The 25,020-nt window shown below is 41.2% G+C and overlaps 1 protein-coding gene and 1 long non-coding RNA gene across 2 annotated transcripts in view; one reads left to right on the top strand and one right to left on the bottom strand.

The window, feature by feature from the left end:
- The window catches only part of DGKQ (diacylglycerol kinase theta), a 112,828-nt gene that overhangs the window by 65,473 nt on the left and 22,335 nt on the right, over positions 1 to 25,020 (bottom strand). Inside the window, exons 2-4 of the mRNA XM_080372975.1 lie at positions 16,800 to 16,879; positions 6,087 to 6,186; positions 593 to 678 (exon numbers count right to left, since the gene is read on the bottom strand). Coding sequence (XP_080229101.1) covers positions 593 to 678; positions 6,087 to 6,186; positions 16,800 to 16,879 — 266 coding nt within the window. The remainder of the gene's footprint in view (positions 1 to 592; positions 679 to 6,086; positions 6,187 to 16,799; positions 16,880 to 25,020) is intronic.
- Positions 685 to 25,020, top strand: part of LOC308056985 — a 153,529-nt gene continuing 129,193 nt past the window's right edge. The window contains exon 1 of the long non-coding RNA XR_013925056.1: positions 685 to 3,127. This is a non-coding gene — a long non-coding RNA (uncharacterized lncRNA). The remainder of the gene's footprint in view (positions 3,128 to 25,020) is intronic.

Here is a 25,020-nt window from a genome sequence, read left to right as displayed (position 1 = left end):
CAAACTGAACAATCCTGTATTTCACAGAAAGAAGTTTATTAAACTGCCAAAAATAGTTTAATATTTTTAAATATTCTTTTTCTTCACAGTCCACCAAAAACTGTTTATTCTTTATTTAAACAATTATCCTGAACAGGTTAGTATTATGCATGTATTTTACAGCAAGAAGGTGGGCAGTCTTGCCTCAGACAGACTGCAGGAAGCCTGAGGAATATGACAATGTTTGCCAGGGATGGAATGCAGCAAACAGCTCAACATATATGGGGGGTGGGGGAAGAGTTCCATGCCAGCTTCTGCAGTGCAAGTTTTTAGATAAGATGCTTAATTATTTTTTTTTTTAATTAGGACATTATATACATTACACAGAATTTTCAGCACTGCTACAATAAGCATTGTATGTCAGAATTTAAGTTCATTTTGCTATCTGTGATGCATTCTGAAGCCACATTTCCTTTGCCTGCCAATAAGCAACAAAAATACTTTGACAAATGGCAGCATGTGAAAGAAGGGCCAAGACTCCTCCCCCTCCTCTAGCCAATTTTCACACTGAAAATGCACGACCACTTTCTGCTGCAGAGGCATTCACACTTACGTGGTCCTGGTGCCCATCCTGGTGACACTGTCTGCAGTCACTGCAAGCAAACAGGATACAGTCTGTGTGCACGTGTAGCTCACATACTAAAAGCATGAAAACAAGAAAACTTCTTTAAGCTAGAAACCCCGGGGTGTTTTTGCTTCCCTTCCCTCCCTCCCTCCCTCAGTCCTCCACTACCTTTTCACACCATGCTTTCTTTCCTTCATGCTCTTTTTTGTTCAAAGACAGGCAATGAAGGAAGTTTATCAGCATTGTCCTGTGTGTTGCTCCATTTCCTTTGCGTTAAACTGATGCCACAAGTATTAGGAAAGGCTAAGCTAATTTTGCTCATAAGCACTTGCTGTATTTCCTCCAATACAGCAAGTTAAATTTGCAACAACTGTTTGGCTTATTACAGCTTTGTCTCACAGTTTCACAGGAACCACTGCCTACTCCCATATAATCATGCCCAAAGTCTTACTTCAATTTAACCAAATCCAAAAAAAGCTGAATGTTAGAAGCATTAACAGAAAGTTCTCCTGCATCCAAATACCACCAAGTCTTGAGTGTAAAGTAATGGTCTTCCTGAAGCAATACTCCATTCCCTTTACAAAACCTTTTGCAAAGCATACTGCAGAGGAAGCGGGCACAAGAGTGGGTGCAAAACAGCTGATGCTTTTCTGCTGGACAGCACCTCTGTCCATCCATGGGGCTGTCAGAAGCAGGAGTCAAGAGACAAGTCCCCAGCCCCAGCAAAGTAGGAGGGGGGCACTCCCACCAGAACAGCAGCAAGGCAAGTAGCACACCCCTCCTGATGGCAGCCAGGAGCCTTGTCTCGCTCACGGTCCCACGGGAGCCCAGGAGCCACAGCAGAGATCAGATCAGCCACCAACCCACGCGGCACAGCTGCACCAGCATGAACTCGCTGGTGTTTGCAAAGTGATAATGACACACGCTGACATCAGAACATGCAAAATGACCGGAGGACATAATTCCTGGGAAGACTGCAACAGCCAGAAAGCATGTTTTACTCAGGAAATAAATACTTTTTATTGCCAAATGACACTCAATGGATTTAATTTTAAACCTGACCAGAATAAACCAGTATGTTAATCTCAACGATTTGTCCAAGGTGTGTCTGCATATGGCAAATCACCATTTCATTGTCAGGAAAAGGAAAATAATAATTTTTTCAGCACACCCTCCTAAGTAAATTTAACATTGTCTTCCAAAATACCTGTTCTATACTGCAGCTGGAAGAAGTTTTAGCGAAGCCTATGAAGTTTTAGGCAAGTTTGGTTTTGAATAAAGTACCTTCATTATTTAAAAGCTGACTTGAAGTATCAGAAGTGAAAGAAAACAGAACCTACAAAAAACAACCAAACAAAAAAAAAAAAGCCACCCAGCTAAATTATTATGCTGCAAAGGATCATTCATTAAAAAAAAACAAAACCAACTAAAATATCTCAATACTTAGCTTCATTACTGCAAGAGTTCAGAAAGTTCTCTATGGATGTCAGACAGAGATGGATGAAAAAGATCCTCCTCTAGCTGCTTTTTACAGACTTGTGTATACAAATACTCTGGGAAGGCATCTGATTTTTTTTAGAGTAAATGAAAGAAAGAAGCAAGCATCAAATTCCTCAAATACTTTTTTTCTGGTTTTGTTTTGTTGAACAGGTTATTGTTCCAAGGACATCACAAAAAACTGAAGACTGTAACCTGAAGATTGGAAGGTGGCAACTGTGCATGTTACCTACATGACATGAAAGTATCTTGTAAACACTATTTAATTACATAGAGAAACCACCTTATTTTAAAATCAGACTCTGGTCTCTAGGAAAGGTGATCAGAACTAATCCCACAGAAGACCATGATCTACCACCACACCAAAGCAAAGCCTCTTTTAACAGGGCTAAGTCAACCACAAGCTTTTACATACAATGCTCCACACCATACATCTTCACTGAGCTCAAGAACTTTTAGATGAGGTGTGACATGGTCCCTCCTCCACTCACACTTCTCCATATCCATAGATACAACAGGAATATTTTACAGTGTTGCCAATTCAGCTACCACTCAAGTTAGATGCTTTGAGTCATATCCTCACTAATGGTAAAAGTTTCTGTAGACCCAATTACAGCTTGAAGGAATGTCCTGGTTTCAGCTGGGATAGAGTTAGTTTTTTTCTCGGCAGCTGGTGCAGTGCTTGTGCTTTGGCTCTGATGTGAGAACAATGCTGACAGCACACTGATGGTTTGAGTTGTTGCATTTACACTAAGCCAAAAACTTTTCAGTTTCTCAGGCCCTGTCAGCGAGAGGGCTGGAGGGGCACAGGAAACTGGGAGGGGACACAGCCAGGACAGGTGACCCAAACTAGCCAAAGGGATATTCCATACCATATGACGCCATGCTGAGTATATAAGCTGGGGGAAGAAGAAGGAAGGGGGGGACATCTGGCATTATGGCGTTTGGCTTCCCAAGTAACCGTTACACGTGACGGAGCCCGGCTTCCCTGGGGATGGCCGAACACCTGCCTGCCCGTGGGGAGTGGTGAATGGATTCCTTGCTCTGCTTTGCTTGCATGGGTGGCTTTTGCTTTACCTATTAAATTGTTCTTATCTCAACCTTCGAGTTTTACATTCCTTTCTGATCCTTCTCATCATCCCTCTGGGTGAGAGGGGGTGAGCGAGCAGCTGTGTGGTGCTGGGTTGCCAGCCAGGGTGAAACCACAACAAGGAATTAACAACATGTTGGAGTTTTTATCATTAATTCTACTAACACAGGCACATACTGCTATTTGCTATACATGTATGTATATATGTAAGAACAAGACATTTTTTTTCCCCCTTGGTTTAATTCACATCTGCTGCTTCTAACACCAAATCCAACTCAGTAAGAAAATGCGCGCATGTGAAGGACAGGAGCTGTCACAGGAGTTAAACCCTTAAAATAGCTATCCCACTGATAGAAATGTTAGTTTTTATATGTTAAGATAAGTCAAATCAGAGCACCTACAAAAAGAAGTTTCATCTTTATCAGCCTTTCCATAACCCTCACAATTCTTTAACTTTTAACAGAACGGTGGTTTCTGTTCAAGCTAGTCATTAAAGTGCTGTGAACTCCTTCATTATTGCCAAAAAAACAAGTTGGTTCATTTCAAATACATAAACTTGGCAGAATAATCTTTAAAACATTAACTGCCTCCCTCTCCAGTAAAATTGCTGCTCCTGGTTGATGTTTAATAAGAAACTTTTGTAAAGGATCCAATGCTAAAAACATGTTTGGGTTACTCCCTTTCTTCTTTTTTTCTTTGCAGTCCTTCTTCTTGTAAAAAAAAAGGGAAAGCAACTCCCACCATCATGAGTCTGAGTTCATCTGCTACCCAGTGAATTCTACAGCAAAAATAGCTGTCCAAAGCTATTAATAATTATCAGCAGAATTTGGAGGCCAAGCATTGTCATTTTTTCCAGTAAGTGTTATGTACTTATCTCACCAGAGTTTAATATACATACATGCTCATTTCTGACCACATATGCCCCATCATGCGCCCACAGTGTTTAGTAATTTTCTATTTCCTGTCAAGGAAAATTTATTTTAATGTAAGAAAGTCCAACAGAGACTCCTGAAGAGTCCAAAACAAATTATTTGAATTATTCTAAAAGTACATCCAATGATGTTAATAATTTGCTTAGAGAAGTTAACTTCACCTTAACCCTCTTTTCTACCTAAATTGCGGCAAAGATTCAGGAAAAGTTCTTTACATTTCAATATTCAGTAGAGAACATCATAATGAACAGTAGAATTGTACTATTAAGCTCAGTTATTAGAAGGAATCAAAAAAAAGCAAGGAAATTCAACAATTCCATCTGGATTGAAAAGCCCTACAGCTTAAAACAGCTAGCTTCTAAAACAAATTCTGAAAGTATTTTTGAAGAGTAAAGGAAGAATCTTGTGCATTTTATGAACCTCAGCTGGAAAAGTATCAGAGAAACAAGTTGTAGACTCACTGGTATTCAGAAAACTGGATAGCAAACACACTGGATAGTCAGTCCACAGAAAAGAAGAAAACAATTTAATCCATGCAAGGAACGTCATTCAGAACCTTCACTGAACCAGAAAAAAAATATGTCTGGGCATTTGTAATACCTAAATATAACATTCAATTTCACATGTTTCTTGTTTAAAAACACTTAAATGGAAACATCTGAAAAAATAAATATTCCCTTGCATTGGGTACAATGCTAACACAGTAGAATTAAGAGAGTAAGAAAATGAAAGCAAAATTTAGAAAGCTTCAACTAAAATCACTAAAGTAATTTTCAAAAGTTAGGAGGACATAGCTAGCAAAAATTTTCTTTCCAAATTCTCTCTCATGCCACACAGGTTCTGAGGCTTATTAAGATAGATCATCAGAGACAACTCTGTGGTATCTGTAGCTCTTTGACCATCCCACCATATCATCCCACCCACACGGTAAACTATATTAAGCGACACATTTCCACTAGTCAGAAGAACATAGTTTAGATTCGTTATGGAACTCAGAAGACCAAAGCAGAAACAAAAAACACTGCACCATTGTAAGTCTAAATGCCCTGATCAAAAAGAAATGTTTCCCACACACAGAGGTGACCATATTAAATAAGACATTATCTTTAGCATAACAGCAATTTTGAAAGCATCTCAAATCCCTACAGAAGTGATTCTTCTCTCAGTAGACCCTATCTTTTTTTTGAAAGTCCACAGGTAATATTCCTTTAAAATACTGAATTCTATTCAACCTCACAACATCAACTGAACAACTACCTGATATTCAAGACAGGGGAGACAAGGGAGAATTAAGCAGCTGCCCCATGTCAAAAATCAGTCAAGTACTTATGCTAACACATATTCCAAATAAAAATTCTGGTGTTTGGTTGATTTATTTAATTAATGTTTTTCAGAGGATCCATGTCAGAACATTCAGAGCAGTATTATTTTGACAAATAATATTTTCAAATATCTTTCCATTCAAGGCACTCATTGCCACTACAAGCAATAGCTATCTGAGACCAGTAACACAGAAAAGTTATATTCCATTCTTTTGTAGAAAGGGGGAGGTTTTAGAAACGTGAATACCTGATAATTCTCTGTATTAACAGCTTCCATTGGAAACAGAAATAAATTACCTCAACAGGAGGAGTCTTTCTTTCGCCATAATAGCTTCTCATTCTTTGCATATCTCAGGCATGACTTCATTACACACGATCAACATCACAGACTTGCTCAGAGTAAATTGGACGAAAGATGAAAGAGCATACACGTTTGATAAAGTCTGTGGTTTACTGAAGATTCCTTAGTTTGAAGTACACATTTCTACAGTCAATGAGTGGATGATAAACAACCCAAAAAGTCTCACAGTGAGCACATGTATGTGTGTGTGTATATATATATGTAAGGTGTGCAATGCAAGCAAAGTGTACATTACTGGATAACACACAGGCACCTATACAAGTAGGGTTTTTTAAGTTACCTTCACATCGAAAGGCAGATGACTCTAATGACTTTCTGCACACAGTGCAAAACTTTCTTTTGTAATGTCCTGGAGGGCCAAAACAGTGTGCAACTGGAACCTGCCAATGAAGAATGGATAAAACATCATCATCCACAACTTTCAAAGTGCCAGTTACAGTTCACAGAGACTGCTTTATCATGTAAGACAGGTCAGTACATACAACGTAAACTTTACTAAGCCCAAGAACAAATATACCGGCAAAGTAAAAAAAAAAATAGTCCATACTTAATAATATATTTGAAATACTTTAAGTATTTTTTTCTAAAAATATTTTTTACATTTTCCAGTTTTAATATGTAATGTATATATTTTTAAGTGCTGTTCAGCTTCCTGATGTTTCACACTGCCACAAAGCCAAACGTTTCCTGTGGGTTCAGTACTGTGTGACTTACCTGGAATCACAGTTCCTTTCTGTATTCTTAACCGAATCAAGGACAATTGAAGAGTAACAGTTGCACATGTACACAAAATACCCTAAAGACACACTCAAGCCAATTTCTAAAAGCTCTGTGCTGTCACAGTCTGGTACTCTCCACATGCCTTTCACCTCTTCTCTGAATACAGCCCAGCCAACTGACTGATCAGGGCAAAGGCATTGGTCCCCCCTTGCCCCTGCAAAGCACCACAGCCTGGACGGTACAGAGATCCAGCTCTTGAAGTACATCCATACTGAGGTTCCTTTGACTGTAGGTAGAAGATGATACATTTCAACTTCCTCTTGCCAAGAGCCGTACCAACAGTTTTAGCAAATGTATTTCTAGCATACTATTCACTTATCCTAAAAAGGTAGAGTTTTCTTCTTGTTTAGTGATTAATAATGAAGACTGGAAGCGACAGTACCAAAAGAACAACAGAAAAAATGATGAAAAATGCACAAGAAACATACTTGAGCTTTATACTTGTTCTAGAGACCGTTCTTCCTGCAAGACACACATCTTCATTAAATTGACATTCACATTAGATGGAAGAAGCATAATTGCATCTTTACAATTCTATAATCCAAATGACTTCCATAAAAGTTTGCCACAACTTAGGTATTTAGCATTGTGCATCTCACATGCCCTTCCTGATGTGACAAACATACCAGATTTATCTTCTGGTTCTTGCATCACAAAGAAAATCCCATTTCTACTAAAAGCTGACAAATGTTTACTTAGGTGCAAAATGAAATAAATCATGCCCAGTAAAAAGTTAGAAATTATTTAAGATACACATACAGATATCTACTTTTCCTCCCTGATGTACTAGTAAACAACCCTCCAAAGTTATTGAGCAGGATTTTAATTTCTCTCCTTGTGTATTAAGAGTTTTGCTGGGAATATCTAGCAGCAAATCTGACACATACTGGGAACACAGAATCTGATGACCCAGGAAGTTGCCTGCACTTAGAAAGGTATTATTCCCACCAGTGCTTCTGCCTCTGAAAGCATGGAGGCAGTTACACTAAACAATCCTATACTTCAAGCAGGTGCAATGAGTAAGAGTAATAAATTTTGCCAGACAACACAAGGAGAAAGGAACATTACTGAAAGTTTAGTTAAGAACAATCACTAATCTCCAAACTGCAAAGCACATGGTTCCTTCCGTCCTCCTCAGAATTAATCTTTCGGAGGCAAAGGAGTATGAAGAGAGGTATGAAATACACCTATGTTGTCAGATGTGAACAAGATCATGCAGAGCAGTTGTACAGTGACGCAGTCACAAGCTCATTGCCTCAGCAGACTGTGCTGTCTGGAGGGATCCTTGGTCCCTGACTCACCAGGAAACTGCCTGTTCAGATCCCAGGCTCCTCGCCACACCTGGCTGTCAGCCAGCCTACAAAAAGGATTTCATATCAGTATCTCCAACATGATATATTATATAAAATATCCTTGCCTCCAAAAGCTTTGAATTTTTACTTTATGTAAATAAGTTCAGGACTTAAAACTACAGACAAACTATGCTTTGTGGTCTGTCTCCTACTCCTGTCAATCCACACAGAAACTTCATTCTCTTCAGCCCTCCAGCTCTAACTGACACAAAGTTCAGGGTTGGCTTGCATTATTTTTTTTTTTTTTTTTTAATTCAGAAGAGTCATATTATGCCTGCTTATAAAAAGAATATATATCCTTGGGGAGGGGTGGTGGTGGTGAACCCTGGAGAGCCTGGGGAGCTGTAATGAAACTATATCAGATTAAGGCTCATAATCCCTACCCACTTTTATTGCACTTTCATACTTCTTCAGGAGAAATGAAAAACCAAACCTCCCTGTAGAGTAACATAAAAGTTACCTGGCTCAGCTATTCTTGAAGTAAAGTGCCAGAGCTGTTTTATTGCTCTAGCCATTCTAAAAATAAGAGGAAAGTCCAATTGCAGCTTGGTGGGAGAAGGCCACTTGCCCAAAGATCATTCTACACCATGAGTTCAAGTGCACGTCAGCACAATCCCAGCCAGACACAGCAACTGGGAGGAGTACTGAAAAGGCCTGATGGGATTTTTCCATGAAAGCTTTTCTGCACATCTGTCACCTTCAAGTCATCTGCCTGCCCTACTCGTGCCACAGCCCCAGGCACAGCAGAGCCAGCTGTCCCCAAGGCAGCAGCATTCCCCTTGAGATCAGACACAGACGAGACCTCCTCTATCTCTGGAGTGGTCAATAACCTCCTCTGGACACCCAGCATGGGCATCTGATCCCCTCAACAACCCATGTTTGAAACACAGAGAACTTTCCTTTCCCTGGCCATGAGTCTGGCTATTTTATCTTACAACTGGCGTAGAAATGCAGGCTTTTCATTACTGTCACAGAAAGGTTCTGCTGAAGAAAAAGGACACTCCATAGATCAAAGGATCAAAGTAGAGTTTTGTGAAAAAAGTGCTTCTTTTGGGAAAGACTGTAAGAAATTACTTTGACAGGAGTCAAACTTATTCAGGGTCTGACTGTACTTATCTAGAAGACCTGAGGGAAAGATACCAAAACTAAATTCTGCATGTGTTCAGACCCTGGTAACAATCCTCCGAAGTCTCATGTCACTGAAAAAGAAAGGAACAACTTGCTGATTGAAATGTTGGGTGGAAAAAAGAAAAAGGGAAAAAAAAAAAGGAAAAGAAAAAAAAAATCTGTTCACCTTAACTTCTTCCTTTCTGAAACAAGCCAAAGAAACTTTATTTATTATGAATGGTCTTTCTAACCTGCTTTCAAAGAGACAGGTATAAAACCACTGCAGAGCCTGGTGGGAAATGGGATGGGAATAAGATGGAAAAAGAGGAAAAAAAAAAAAGCAAGTACAACATAACGAAATCATCTATCACATGATGTTTCTCCTTACAGCTCCCTATATTTCTTTTGTTGCCAAACAACTTCCAAGCACCCAATATATAAAAAGAACCAAAATTCAGACCAGGAAAGCCAGTGAGGCAGCGTGTCAGAATCTGAAATGTTAGGCATTTTTCTTTAATTTATATCCACCTGTATGAGTACAGCAAAGTACAGACACATAAGACAGCCTACAGAAGGAAAGTTTAATAATTGATGAGAGTTTAAAACTGCTTCTCCAATATAACTACTTAAATTACTTTATGCAAACCACTAAAAATTGATTTCTGCAGGAAAATACAGAAAATTTCTGCTAGTAATACCATTAAATGACATCTAAGTGCCCTTACAGTATTGATCAGAAGCCCATCAAAAGACAGCGATAACACACCAGCATAAGCTCCAGAATGACTGCACTCTTGGACAAAATATTGCTAGTTCCTATTTTGTTTCCTGCCATCTGTTAAGAAATCCAAAGCATTACAGAACATACCACATTTCTGTAAAAGTCTGTAATGGCCTGTAACAAAATTTGAACCTACAGAAAAAAAACTTAGAATCTAACTCTCTCAGTGCAACCCGTGCAAGTGTACAGCATTTCTGCATCATAGAGAAAGAACAGCAACAAACTGCTCTTAATATCCAAACTTTGGAAAAAATAGAAAGAATAGAATTGTTTTCTTTTGGTAGTGCTTTTTGAAATCGTTCCTCATCCTGAAATGTCACAGGCTACCAAGTATATAGATAACAGCAGGCCATGAATTTAAGTGCTCTTTTCCACTGCAGTGGTATCACTACGCACAGAGCAGCCCAGCTACCACCCAAACCCTCTAGTTTGTGGATAGAGTGAAGTCAGGTCAAATCTTACTGGTCTGCAACCTTCTGGACACCTCAGTGGGGAAAAACACAGCTCCAGGAAGGCCAATTCTTCAACCAGGTACAGCTGCTTTTGTACCAACTCAGGGAGAAGAAAGTGTTTAGCCTGAATCCTGAACCAGACTTGCAGGCTCAAAGGGGAACAAGAGAAATAGATATACCAAAAGCCCGTGACAGCTGCTGTCTTGGGCAGTCTTGAAAAAGAACAACCTACTAAAAACTGTTACTCAGCCTGTATCTAAATATTATTTTGCCCATGTATCTCCTTCCCCATTACATTTAAAAAAACTCACACTTGGACTTTGTAGGACACTGGAGAGACCAAGAAAGCAGGGTTGCAGAACCTACAGTAGTGTGGGGCTGATCAGCTTCCAAGTCGGAAAGGGTATACAGAAATACAAACACTTTCACAATAACCTCCAAAGGTTGAACAAAAGGAATTTAACGTAAGGTCACTGGTTTTCCGTTCAAAAACACTGGTGTTTTAAGGACAAGCACAACCAGCACGGAAGCAACCATGCCCATAAGGGTAGTCAGTCACATGCTGTCTTTCACAAAGACTCAACAGAAGGACAGCAAAAATTGCTGATACAAATTAAAATGGTGTTTCTCAAACAAATGGATTCTGATGTTTATGCTGCAGAAGTACTTCCTTATCTAACACTCCTAGGGTTCACTTCGACACCAAACCCCTTTGCTCTAGAGAGGTAGATAAGGTGATCACATCTGAGTACACCCGTGATTATTCTGTCCAGGTTGCCTAGACCACAGCCTCTCTGAGAGCAGCTAACAGATTTGTGATTTGACTCTTCCCAGTATTGATGTCTTTTCAATTACCTACTTACTACTCAGTAATCACAAAGAGCTCTTTTATTTGCTTGAAACCTCTCTACTTCAGTAGCAAAGGATTTCTGCAACTTAAATATACTGCATGCAGCTGAATACACTCTATTTCTACTTCTGCCTTTTAGAGACAATGTCTGTCAATTACTTGTCAGTTGTGTCCAAATTGACATTCTTCCTCTGAGTACCTGATATGTCAGTTGGTGCTAAAAAGCAACTTTATGTACACATCCCGTATGGAAGTTCTGAAATCAGGTAAGAATACAAGGTTAAATGGTGTCTCAGCATATCATAGGACAGAAAAGATGAGAAAATCAAATACTTATCAAAGTTTTACCTGGGGCTAGTGCAAGGGAACAATGCACACCCCTATGTGACCTCACCTTAACCAGGAATGCTTTTCTCCATCCTACAGATCTCTGTGACAGGACATTAGGCGTTATCTAAAAGCCCTCGAGGACCCTTTACAATGGGAACTACACAGTGAATTCCATACCATTCCAAATCAGGAGTATATGATACTTCTACTAGAAAACGAGACTTGTGTAAGAGCTTTCCACTGCAATTAAGAGTTGCTTGGACGAGCTTTTTTTGTTCTGGAAAGAGAAAACGATATGCAAGAGACAGTCACTCCTTGCTCTTACTGCTACAGAGAAAATCAATGTTGACCTCCTTCTATCAAGATAAACAACTAAAAGAAACAGACACAGTGGCATCCCACACCACTTCTGAACCTGAAGGGTAACTGATACAGCTATAGGGCTCTTCTGGGAGTTCATAGGCTACCAGGCAGCTTGCATCAAGATTCAGTAGAGCATAATAAGCTCTCCTGAGTTGACCTCAGGGTTAAAGGGACTATCACTCTGGGGAGGAAAAGGAGGAAGGAAACTTCGGTGCAGTGCCAAGATTAACAGCAAGCAGTTTTACACCTCATTTGGCTTCTAAATAATGCCGTGTAGCTGCTACATTGCAAGCAACTGCCTTGCTGAAACAATGCAGGTATAGGTCAAGTGCTGAAGAACTAGACATGGACCTTCCTGGTGAAGGTGGTCAGGGCTACCCAGCAAGCACCCAGGCCAAATCATAGAATGGTATGGGTTTCAAGGGACCTTTGAAGGTCATCTAGGCCAATCCCCCTTGCAATAAGCAGGACCATCTACTACATCAGGTTGCTCAGAGCCCCGTCCAGCCTGATCTTGAATGTTTCTGGGGATGGGGCATCTACCACCTCTCTGGATAACCTGTTCCAGGTTTTCACCACCCACATAGCAAAAAATTACTCCCGTGTATCTAGACTGCATCTACTGTCTTTTAGTTTAAAGCCATTAGCCCTTGCCGTATCACAACAGGCCCTAGTAAAAAGATCGTCTTGAGGTACAACCATTATTAGGACACTCTGTGAAAAAAACCCTCACACTAGCAAAGCCTCTTTATCATGGACAAATAGAAGAGGAATAATAAAGAGACTAAAGAACTTAACAAAACTTGGTTTTACAATATATAATATAAAAGAAGAAAAATATTAAGCATGTATTTTGTGAAGTTGAGTCCATGTTACAGCTCTAACTCCACTACCACCATCAAAAAGATAAGCAGGAGAAAATGTCCCTTGACTGATGCATGCCAAATACACAGTAATTTGAAAAGAAGATGTAACAATAATATGCCAACCAGCTTATTTACAAATATTGCATTTCAGCCTGTCTTCTACAGCAGTCTTCTGGGAGAAGTAGTAAATATTCAGGAAGCATTCATTCAAGCATTTTTTTTAACCCACACCGATGTAAAACCCCCAACATCTGCAACTACCACCAAAGAATGATTTTCTAAAATTGGATTCTGATGGCTTTTTTTTCCCCTGTGTTCTCCAGAACTCCCACCCAAACCAACCACATCAAATTCTCCTTCCCTGCTTCCCAACCTTATTCCCATTTGTTAAAACACTTGAGCCACTTGTAACAACATTCCTTAAAAGCTAATTCTCTGAGGCAGTCACACAAAGATCCCTCAGACATTTCTGACAGCTGAATGAGACCGGGGGATTTATTATTCTAAGGCAAGTTAAGCAGTAACCAAACCTTGATGGTCTTTGTCTCACACTTAGTTGGACCTTCCATTGCTTCTTGGGCAGGGAACAGGGGTAGGGAAAGAAAGTAAACAAACAAGAGGTTGTGTCCCAGTACAGAAGTACTTCAGTGGCAGAAAAATGAGATGCTGCTGTTGTGTGTTCAAAGTACAAAGTGTCCAGTACAGAACAGATTATCAGAAGCATGGTTAGGGGGACTTAGTGTAACCCAAGTACCCTTTTATTCCTCTCTTCTACTTTCAGTTCATGAGGAAATGACCCAAATAACCACCCGCACACAGCTGAATCCAGCAGCCACAGGGAGACACTCAAGTCAGCAGGCAACTGCAACACCTGCTTGCCCAAGCAGAGACCTCTTCAAGCACCACAACCGTCCCATTAACTATCACAACTCATGAACACAGCTGCTATCCACATCCTGAACTACAAAGCCAAGTTTTATTTTTAGCATAGAAAGCTTCAGGAGAAGCTGATGACCTAAACAAGCATTTTTCCATTCTAGACAACCTGGCTTTAAGAACAAAAGCACACAAGAAAGTTTCATGAGCAGCCTGTCAACCCTAAGGAAAAACAAGCATAGCAAATGCCCAGCTTCAGTAAAACCACGTTCAAAATACTATCATTTCCATTTAGTTTGCAAAGAACAGTTATACAGAAAACACATACACACTTCTAGGGCAAACTTAAGAGGTAAAAAATTTGTAATACAGCTTCAATGCCAACCTAACATGGGAAAGTAAAACTTGACATTTCACACCCAATCAAAGAGGTTTTGTTTTCACTGTTACTCTGTTTTGTGTTGGGTGTTTTGGGAGTGGGTGTCCCCATGTCTGTCCATCCCCTGTCCCCCGTCCCCCCCCTTTTTTTTGAACATGTATCTCAGAGTAGAAACATAAGGGAACGTGGGAAAGAGAGGGTCTGCATTTGGTACAGTTGCCAAAACCTTACCAGTGGAACAAATCATTTCCCCTGCAAACCATAAAACCATAAGCTTGTTCAGAAGACTGATCCATGAAGTCTTATTTTGCAACATCATGACCTGGACCCAGTCTAGAACACTGAATACAGGTGATAATGATTAATAATAGTGGAAAAAATATTCTCAGGGTGAACAAAAAGAATGATTTGAGACTGGATGCAATCATGGCATGGTTGTGACTCTGTGGGCCTTTACTTGACACTGGGAAGGAAACCCTACTCTCAGGAATGAAAGTTTCCATGAAACATCTGCTGAAAAATTATTATCTGACAGTTTGATTTATTATCAAATGATACAGACTCTGATGAGGTTTAACAGTTGCCACCTTCTCTAGATGAAATCCAGGAGGTTAAAGTAAAAAACAACAACTCACCATCTCATTTCTGTAATATACTGAATATTGACGTACTAGAAGCAACTACCAGAAAAAAAATCCCACCAGTGTTCCCTCCTACATTGGACCTTTTCATAAAGAAATAATAAATAATCTGAAAGGAGAGAAGGGAGATTAAGAAAATAAACTTTCCACACATTCTCTAAATGATTACCATTTGCTTTTTGCTCTGTTATGGTTTTTAAGCAAATGCCAAGTTCAATATTTACTTCGACAGAGCCTGCATGCAAAACGACATCTCCCATATGGCAGACTTCACTTGCACAGAAGACCCAGGATTAATGAAACTTAGATGACCACGTCAGGGAGGACAACACTGTCCAGAAAGAACAGCACAATCCAGTATTTTCAAAACATAGTCATTACAGCTCAGCATGGATAACGCAGAAGACACTTTGCAGCTAAATACAGCAACACTGAACTGCAAACAGCTTTTGAGTGCTGACAACCACTCTCAGATAAATTCTACTGCTCAGCAACAATAGTTAATTTTATGTGCAAACTATTAGATAAAATTTATGTGTTGGGGCAGGTAAAGAACAGGGACTGGTAGAAGAACAAAAAAACCCCACACTGACATCCACAACTAATGCCAGTGGAAGCATTAATAAGTTTAAATGCAGGATTTTTACCATGCAAAGGCAAAGGAACAAATGCTATTTTTAACAATGAATTATATTTAGAGCACATTCACAAAAGAAGCCGTCACAAATGTTTACAGCTCTAACACTCTGAATTGTTTCCCAGTTGGATTTATCATCCCCCCAAGGGTCCTTGCAAAGATACCTATATCATCTGACTCTGTTCCTTTTCCCATGCTACAACGACTGATTGCCAGCGTACTGCAACAGTAGTAGTTGCTAATTCCTAGCAATATCATTTCTATCTATGTGTCCCTTTACCGCGGGTTCTGGGAGCAATTATTTCTTACTATTTCACTGGCAACTTCCTATGTATTGGACAAGTTTTTTTCACCTAAGTTATACCTCTCAAGATTAAAAGTATGTGGGGAAGAGGAAGTGTGTAGTAAGCCTAACAGCATTATCATCTAGACAAAGCAAATTTAAGGAAAACAAGTGGCTGGCTGATTTCTCTCTATCCAATTCATGTAACTTCAAAATACTGTTTCAGACTTTCCTGTCCTACCCCCTGTATAGGTTTCCACAACATAAAGGAATTTGTAAAGCTTTCTAGAATACAAAGAAGGGAAGCAGATCTGCTTCACAGGTTCCCAAGTCTACACAATGTGTTCCCATAAATGTGCTTTTAGTCAGAGAAGTCTGTAAGGTACATGATTCTGATTTTACAGCCGTGTTTCATTTGACTTTTGGATATGGCTCTTTAAGGTATTTGCAGTGTTTTACTACTTCTCCAGTAAGTTTCTGATCTCCTTCCCCTTTTTTCCTTTTCTGTCATCTTTTCCCAAGCGGATAATACACTTCGTCTTCTCATCAGTTTAACTTCTTAATGCCTTAGTTGCATCCTATTATCTTCTTTAATGTTGATTCATCTTTCAGACCTTTTAAAAACAATCTCTTAAGCATGAAGTCTTGTGGGAGAGAAAGTCACAGGGCATCTGAAAGCAAGTACTTTATTAATTACCATAATAAATAAATTTGAGTTATTACCATCAGCTGAAGTCCTGCCCTCAGATTTTTTTTACTTTGAAATCCTATGCTTTTAATGCAATGACTTTATTCTCTGGACACAATAAGCAAGCGAATTCTTAAGGTGCAGCAATCAACAGAGGCTAAACACAGCCCCTTCCCTAGACAGAGAAGCTTTAGTATTTTCCCAGTAAGATGCAATTGCTGTAAAAACATTGGTGGCGTACAGAGAGTTCTTCTTCAGTATGACACATGGTACAGTTTTCTGAGAGGACTGATACCAATCAGTTGGCCCGCTACGTTACTGCAAGGCTTCCAGGTAATGACACATAAGTAAGAATATCTAGTAGTATTTAAAGAATGCAAATAACTGCTCTTCAAAAGACAGACTATCCACAGCTGCCCATAGCAGGGACTTTTCAAAGGAGATGAAACTTTGCCTTTGAGCGGCTACAAAAGCCTTGGTGATGACTAACACAATTGATTGAAGGATTACAATACCAACAAGCCACTACTGTACTACGCCATGTTCAATAGTAATAAATTTGTGCCATTATCCCAAGAAAGGGAAAAGGCAATGTGTGCTTTACTCACCCTTACAAGGCTTGGAGCAATACATGAGCATGGTATCTTGACATTCTTGAGGCACTTCTCATGAGACATGAAGTTGCAAACTGTGGAAATAAAATAAGAACCGTGAGCAAATCTTCACAAATAAGGGATTTTGTGAGAAACAAACCAAAAAATGATATGGAGTCAAACACAATTAGGAACATATCTTTTTAATCACACTTGCTCTCCTCTAGGTTTGAGGATGTACATGACTGCCACACTTCAGGCAGCGCGTGAACTCCATCTCACTTTGTTACTAAGGCATTGGCAATGGAAAAAGAAGGAGGGTTTAAACCAATACATTACAGGCCTACAGCGAGTCATGCCCTCCCACACCTTCTCCCCATAAGCACCACAATGAGCTCTTGAATTTCAAAATATATTTTAAACGATCTAAAGTCCAAAACAGCTTCTTCGATGTAGCCAAAGCAGATACACACATTTGAAAGTAAACTTATTCTACAAGCTAATGCGTGTGACAGGAATAAATGAGAGAAACCACAGTACTGTTACACACTGAGACTAATGGACGAAGGATACTAAATTAAAGGTCACCATTTGCATGCAGCTTTGAAAGTCAAGAGCAACTAATTATTGCTTCTACTGTGGAAGCACAGGTTTAGAATTCCACCTGATCTCCACAAAGTACACTTTCAAGCAAGACAGCATTCGAAAAAATCCGTTCTCATAGGGATCATATTTTCCACAGCTTCTTACCATGGATTTACATGATGTTAAGCTGTTCAAAGAAAACAAGGCACTCTTTATTCCATTCCCACCACCCTGCATTAATGAGGAGCTAGTAAGCTGTGCAGCTACAGCTTTAGAGTCCCTCTTATTTCAGAGCTACCCTTAGCAGTTCCAGCGCAAAGCCTTACACAGGTGCTCAGGCTCTGACCTCGTGTGGAAGCACAGACCTCTCCCCGTGCCTGCTGTTGCTGTACACAGGAGGTTTTCACACATGCCTGCTTTTCAGAAGCATGCTGTACTGCTTCCTAAGTTTCACCAGGAATGGAGAAAACCCCTATGCACTTCAAGCTTCCCATCTGCAGGCCATTGCCACCAAAAGCAGACCATTTTCCTTTCCTCTCTTCTCCCTTCTCCAGCTCATTGACTTCCGATTTCACAACACTGCTGCCTCCCATGCCAACTCAAGCATTAAAATCCAGATCCACTTCTCTGTGATTTACCGCTAGTCCATGCCAAGCAACCTTTCCTTTTATCTGGCACAAAAAGAACGATAACCTCTTTCACACTGGCGCTCATCTTAATGCAAGCAGCAGGCAGACATTTGTTTTTCATTAGTCTGCAAATCAAAAAGAAGTAGCACTGCAAGTCACCGCTGCGTATAAACACATTATTATTCATCATCCATGGTTGAACGCAGAGTAATTACTGCATTGATGAAAGGAAGTGGGAACGGAGCAGATCCAAACCTTCTGCTGGGTGCTGTGCAGTATTAAGTGCATCTCTAAGGTTGATAGCATTCGTGACTAAATAAGGCAGGTAAGGAGTGGAAACAGTCAATGAAGGGATAATAAACCAGATTCTCAGCACTGAAAATGCAAATGCCCAAGACAGTTGTATGCAGTCACTATGGAGGAAGGAGCACACAGCCCATTGGCACGTAAGAGACCAAAGAGAACAAAGGGATTGTCCAGGCAGAGGAAACATGCATCTCCTATTCCAGAACACAGGTATGACCCCACACAGAGAACTGGTTAATTCTTTATCACACTTATGTATATTACAACAACATGGATGTTGATGGACATAACCTACCTACTCTCTCCTCAGGTCTCCACAACACGTCTATGGATGCTTTCAGAAGGGTCAGCTAGTTGCTGTGAGAACAAGTCTGTAAAGGTTGCAGGAGAGATGCTCCCTGCCCACTACTAGCTAGTCTGAAATGTACCATATATGCCCTGCCACTGACAGAAGACATCTGCCCCAGTCTTTTCCCTGTCTCAGGTGGTGCCTGAAGCTCAGCTGAACCTATCTAGGTCAGGAGGGCTGGCCCCTGCAGGCAGAAGCATGGTGACAAAGGTTCCCACAGCTCCAACCCACAAAAGGCAACAATATGAAGCTTCAAATATAAATAGGCAGCTGTCAAGAACTTCATAAAGGGGTGAGAACTTGTCAAGGAGAAAGCATCAGTGAGTAATGAAATTCAGTGAAATGGCGCAGTTTTCCTTTGTTTTTCTGGTTCAGAAGCAGGCAAACTAGAAAGGAAAGCACAGAGCAAGACACTACAGACTGCTCCCATAAATTTTATGATCGGCAAGAAGCAGCTGGCAACTGAGGTCTGCAAGACCAGTATCTCCAAGTGGCTACTGGCTTTAAGTGCACATACAGTAACTCAATACACAGGTTAACCAAGCCCTACACAAACGCCTCAGGGAATTCAGAAGGCTCCGAATCAGCCAACAGATGTGAAGCTCCTTCCATGGGCAAGGATCTTGAGAGATGATGTCCATTTATTCAGACAACTCAAGTTGTGAGTTGTGCCTGAACACAATACCACTCAGTTTTCTCTTTGTGGTGACAGAAGCAGCAAAATACGGCCCTGCATAAAGACAGCATCCCATGGTTCAGCTGAGGAAACATCTCGTGGCACAGAAAAATAATACTGAAGACTTATTCAAACCAGCAATTTCAGAAAAGCGGTAAACCAAAAAGTGAATAAAGGTTTCATGCAAGGAGAAAAACAGGAAGGTGCATAAAGCTTTTAACTGCTTGACTGCATATCAAGAAAGACCACACAAAATAATGAATTTCCAAAAATTTTGTGGAAAAGATTGAAGTATTTGCAAAAAACCAATTAAGAAATATCAAGAGACAAATGGCAGGAGATCAGTAGAGTCCAAACAGAGACTGTGACATTCTCCACAGAAGATTTTCACACATTTTTCAGTAGGTACTCACACATCCCTCCTCTGCCTGTCACATGCTTCAGATTTGGCAGGGAGGATGCACACGCTCCAGCTACATTTCTTTTTTCTGTCCCACAGAATTCCTCAGGGGGTGCACTAACTCTTAAAAGGCACCATTTTGCTTCTCTTTTCAACACTCCACAAAGAAAGGGGGGGTGGGGGGGGAGGGGCGCAGAAATGGCAGCAGGCCAAACTGAAGTATGAACAGTACTGGGGGGTGTGAATTCTAAATTTGTGTCAGTAGCACTGGAGAGGGAATGCAATTAAGCCTGAAGTTCTGACAGCCAGGAGAGGTTTCGTGTTTTTTAAGGGATGGTCTTTCACCAGGAAAAACAAGCCAGAAGATGCTGCATGAAGTTTCAGAATACGAAATGCAAAATTTGAGGTAAAATCATTTAGCGGAAGAAGACAGGCTGTTCTATTTATAGGCAGAAGATTTCTCCATACAAACTCAGTGATGAGCCACCAGCAGATGCATCTATGGATTGTCTAAGTCACAACAAAGCAATTTCAAATGCAGCTTTCAGATACTGTATACAAAAGTGATGGTTTCACTAAGGTGTGAAAGGCAGGAGTACTCAGTGCATCCTTTAGTTAAGCATTTTCAGCACTACCAAAAGTACCTAACAGTATGGATGAAGGGAGAGACAAACACTTGAGGTGTATTGGAAGAAAACAGTGCCTGCAACCTTCACATTGGACTTTCAATACAAGGCATCCATATCCAGGTTTAAACTGAATGAAGCTATAGCATATTGAGGGAAAATGAAGAGAGGCAATTTCCAGATACACTGACAGAATCCACAAAACATGTACCTGCAGATTTGGGGGATTTTTCATGGTCTCTCTGAGCACCTAACTATATGGTCAGGTGTACAGCAGCAACAATATTTGACAATTTTCCCTTGTTCCCCTCCTCTATTCAATAATAAATTACTTCAATTATATGAAAAATTAGATATTCCCAAAGCACAGCAAGAAGCCAGGTGGCCATCAGGCACCACAGGACTGCTCCATGCCCACACCAACCATGAGATGTGGCTTTACAGTGGTCTTTGCCCAAGTGCCTTCACTTCCTAGGGTTACTTCCCCAGTCACATTTTGTTTGACTTGGTAATTTAATAAAGAAAAAGGCAATATATATGTACAGCAACACCCAGTGAATATACAGCCAGCCACTCTCCAACATACACTTGCAAGGAAATATAAAACATCTCCCTCAGCTGTCCCTAGGAAGGCAGGACATAAAAGCTGGGCCCTGCAGAGGGACCTGGGCAGGCTGGAGCGATGGGCCCAGGCCAGTGGTGTGAGGGTCAGCAGGGCTCAGTGCCGGGTCCTGCCCTTGGGTCACACCAGCCCCACGCAGCGCTACAGGCTGGGGCAGAGCGGCTGGAAAGGGCCTGGTGGGAAAGGGCCTGGGGGTGCTGGGTGACGGCCGGCTGGGCAGGAGCCAGCAGTGTGCCCAGGGGGCCCAGGCGGCCAGCAGCACCCTGGCTGGTGTCCCCAGCAGGGTGGCCAGCAGGACCAGGGCAGTGACCGTCCCCCTGCACTGGGCACTGCTGAGGCCGCCCCTCGAACCCTGTGTTCAGGTCTGGGCCCCTCTCTGCAAGAGGGACGTAGAGGGGCTGCAGCGTGTCCAGAGACGGGCAGCGGGGCTGGGGAAGGGGCTGGGGCACAGGTCTTGTGGGGAGCCGCTGAGGGGGCTGGGGGTGTTCAGTCTGGAGGCTCAGGGGGGACCTTGCTGCTCTCTACAGCTGCCTGACAGGAGGCTGTGGGCGGGTGGGGGTTGGTCTCTTCTCCCAGGTAACTAGCAACAGGACCAGAGGAAACGGCTGCAAGTTGCGCCAGGGGAGGTTTAGATTGGAGATTAGGAAAACTTTCTTCACTGAAAGTGTGGTGAAGCATTGGAACAGGCTGCCCAGGGAGGTGGTGGAATCACCATCCCTGGGGGTATTTAAAAAACATGTAGATGCGGTGCTTAGGGATGTGGTTTAGTGATGGACTTGGCAGTGCTGGGTTAACAGTTGGACCTCATGATTCTATGATCGCTGTAACTCATGAGCTGTGCAACACTTGTTAGCAAAGCAACAGCTATTTACACCCTCCAATATGCCACACTTTTTCCAAATAACCCTTTTTCTCTGTCCTCAAGACAGACTTCAAAGCAGAATCCAAAAGCTGAAACAAGAAGAAGGTGGATTATGTCCTGTGCAGACTCTAGCAATGTGTCTGTGTCCCACACAAATGATGGCTGGGTGAGAATTGCCCAAGAAATACCAAATTTAACACATAATCTTCTCCTATGCATGACAAGACCATCCACTCCTGAGGAAAATCCTAGGTGGTGTTGAAAATTACTTTTGTTTCCACTCTGAGGAGATACTCATCACAATCCAATTTTGCTGTTTTTCAAGCAAATTTATTTGTAAATTTTTATTTTAACATTTTAACTTTAACAATTGTATTTATAAATCTAATTTTACATTTGCTAAACACTTAAAAACAGAGCTACTAAATTGCTCTCCAAGGAGGATCAAGGAATGTCAACAAAAAGACCAAAATGGATTTGATTCTCTTCTGGAAGTCTGATCGTTTTAACACATGACTGACTGTGCACCTATTCACAGGTGGGTTCTTAAGGCAAGAGCACTTCTCTCATTTCAGTAAGGACTTATTCTGAGCTTAACAAATGCACCTGCAAAGTAAATTGCAATTTCTCCTCCAACTGTCTGTTGTCTGGATTTGTTGACCTGCCAGTAGCCTTCTGCCCCTCTGCCGCTGCTTCTTACATCTCAATTAAGTTGCACCAGTTCCAGAAGCCACAGCAACACCCACTCCTTCTTCCAAAAAATCCCTCCTTTTATGTTCACTGCAAGGTGCCACAACCCGTGGGTTTTGCAGGACATGGTCTAGTACTTAGAAAGGAACCACCATCACCCTTCATTGCCACAGGTCACATTCAGGACTCTTGAAGAGAGGTCTTGTACCTGAAGACAGAGGCAAGTTCCTGCAGCTGAGTGCTCCTTCCATGCAAACCTGAGATGCACTGGCACACCGCAGACCAACAGCAAACTCCAGTGACTCCCAAGAAACAACACAGTGTTTTGGCCAGCTGCCTGTCACAGAGCCAGTACTAGGAAAATTTCATACCCTGACATTAAGTGACAACACAACTCCTCAGTATTGACTGGATGACTTGGAAAACAATAGTTTCTTGTTGTTCATCGTCATCTGTGAGTGCTGTAACTCACTCGCATTTTGTCACCTGCACAAGCTGTAATTCCCAGCAAGGGCCTGCAAAAGTTTATTGTAATCTTTTCAGAAAGGTTATAGATTACTGAATGGCCTAGCTGACTAAAGGGCTTGTTCCTGTTTTTAAAACAAACCACTAGCTCAGCCAGGAATGGCCTAGTAACTCAGAATTGTTTTCCCAGCTATGAGTGCATAATAAATTTTTCATTTCTGGAAAACTTTAAGTGCAATGCATTAAAGAACATACTCAGCTCATTAATGGGAACATAAATAAAACTAAATGAAAAGCAGTAATTCTCTAGGGCATCTTGTTAAATGTAAGACTTGGAAGTCATCCCTGTCTTGGAGAGTTTACTGACTGGATGGCCTGATATATGTAGAGGTATTACATAAATGAAAAATCTCTACAATCCTCTACAAAAAGCCCTATAAATTTACACAGATTACATGCAAGAATTACAAGGGTGATTAAAAAAAAAAAAAAGGGGAAAGAAAAAGCCTTCCTAAATATCTCAAGCTGCATGATACTCCTATGGACTCACCAGCAGTTCAGCCACTGTGCAGACAGTATGCACACACCGTGAGTTCGTATAGCAGCATAGAAGTGGCTTTTGTGTCACCCTTCCCCGTTCTTTTCCTAATAATGTCTAGCGTTCAATTTGCCTTTTTTTCATACACACTGGGCATGCATTTCCCTAGATGCATCATTACAACTCCTAACTTCGTTTCTTGCCTGAACTGTACAAGCTGACTCAAGGCTCATCGATTTGTGAGAATTTCCCCCCAACCCCTGCCATACACATCACTTTATGTTCATAGACCCCAGGCAATAAAATGGTAGATTTAATACTGGGGAGTTCTTTTTTCCAGTAGCAGGTGTCTGCAAATGTTACAGATGATCCCTATCCAAACCATGTCATCTTTAAAAGGTTATCTTCAAAAAAACATGAAACACAGTAGATGGAGAAACATGGACAAAGTCTTCATCAGGTATTTAAATGCAACTTTACTCCTCCTGCCCTGAACTGGAATATCTCTCTGTACTCACACATATTTTAGGCTCGAAAATTTTAAGTATTCCTTTTAAGAATCAAATACGTTTATAAATAGCTTCCCAGACCAGATGCAGGCGGGACAATTGTGTTCTCCCCACCTTCAACTTTACAGCAGCTTTCATTCTTTATCACAAGCCCCCACACCCTGAGATTCTCACTCCTTTTTCACACAACAACCTCCAACTCATCACTGCATTTTCAACATCAAATACGACTCATCTGTAACCAAGTTTTCTTTTTCCATCTGAACAAATCCCAGCAGCTACAAGGAGTGTCATCTTCTGTTGACTGAAGGCAAGCAGGTCTCTGAAAAAACAGGACCATGCCTCTTAACAATCCCATCACGTGTTTAAAGACTTAGCCATGGGAACACTGCAACAGGCCCCAAGAGAGGGGCAATTGTTTGAAGAGAAGGGGTACCCAAAAAATCCAGCTCCTTACAGATGGCAAAAGGATAAGTTCACAGACTTGTACTTTGTGATAACTCTGGTCTGAGACCACATTGCTAGCGGATGGGTTGAAGAGCCACCTGCCTCCTGGCTGCAGACTCCAGGGTGCTGAACACCAGGAGTATGATGACAGTGTTGCTATTTCTCCAGCGAACTGTTGGGATTAGGTGGACTCCTTGGGAAGGTGACAGAACAGGCACTTTTTACACTACCACATGCCTGATGCAACAGGCCACCAACTTCAGCAAGAAATCAGAACCATCAAGTTTAGGAGCAGTCTCAGGGCAGCACAAAGGATATGTGGTGCAGTTTCAAACTTTGTGCTTCGCAGTAAACGTGACTATGTTCTAAATGCAACAGGCACTACAGAAAGAATAATGGCTCATGCCATTTTACTCCAGAGGTGTAATTCACTCCAGCAGGGTGAATTTTTCAATTCCTTTTCACTACTTTCAGTAATTTTCATTGTCATTAACTCCAGTAGGGAGCACTACTGTTAAGAGTGCAGCACATC

This window comes from Falco punctatus (assembly GCF_963210335.1).
Source record: "Falco punctatus genome assembly, chromosome: Z".
Lineage (NCBI taxonomy): Eukaryota > Metazoa > Chordata > Aves > Falconiformes > Falconidae > Falco > Falco punctatus.
The sequence above is the reverse complement of the archived record's forward strand: the minus strand, read 5'-3'. Positions and strand labels throughout refer to the sequence as shown.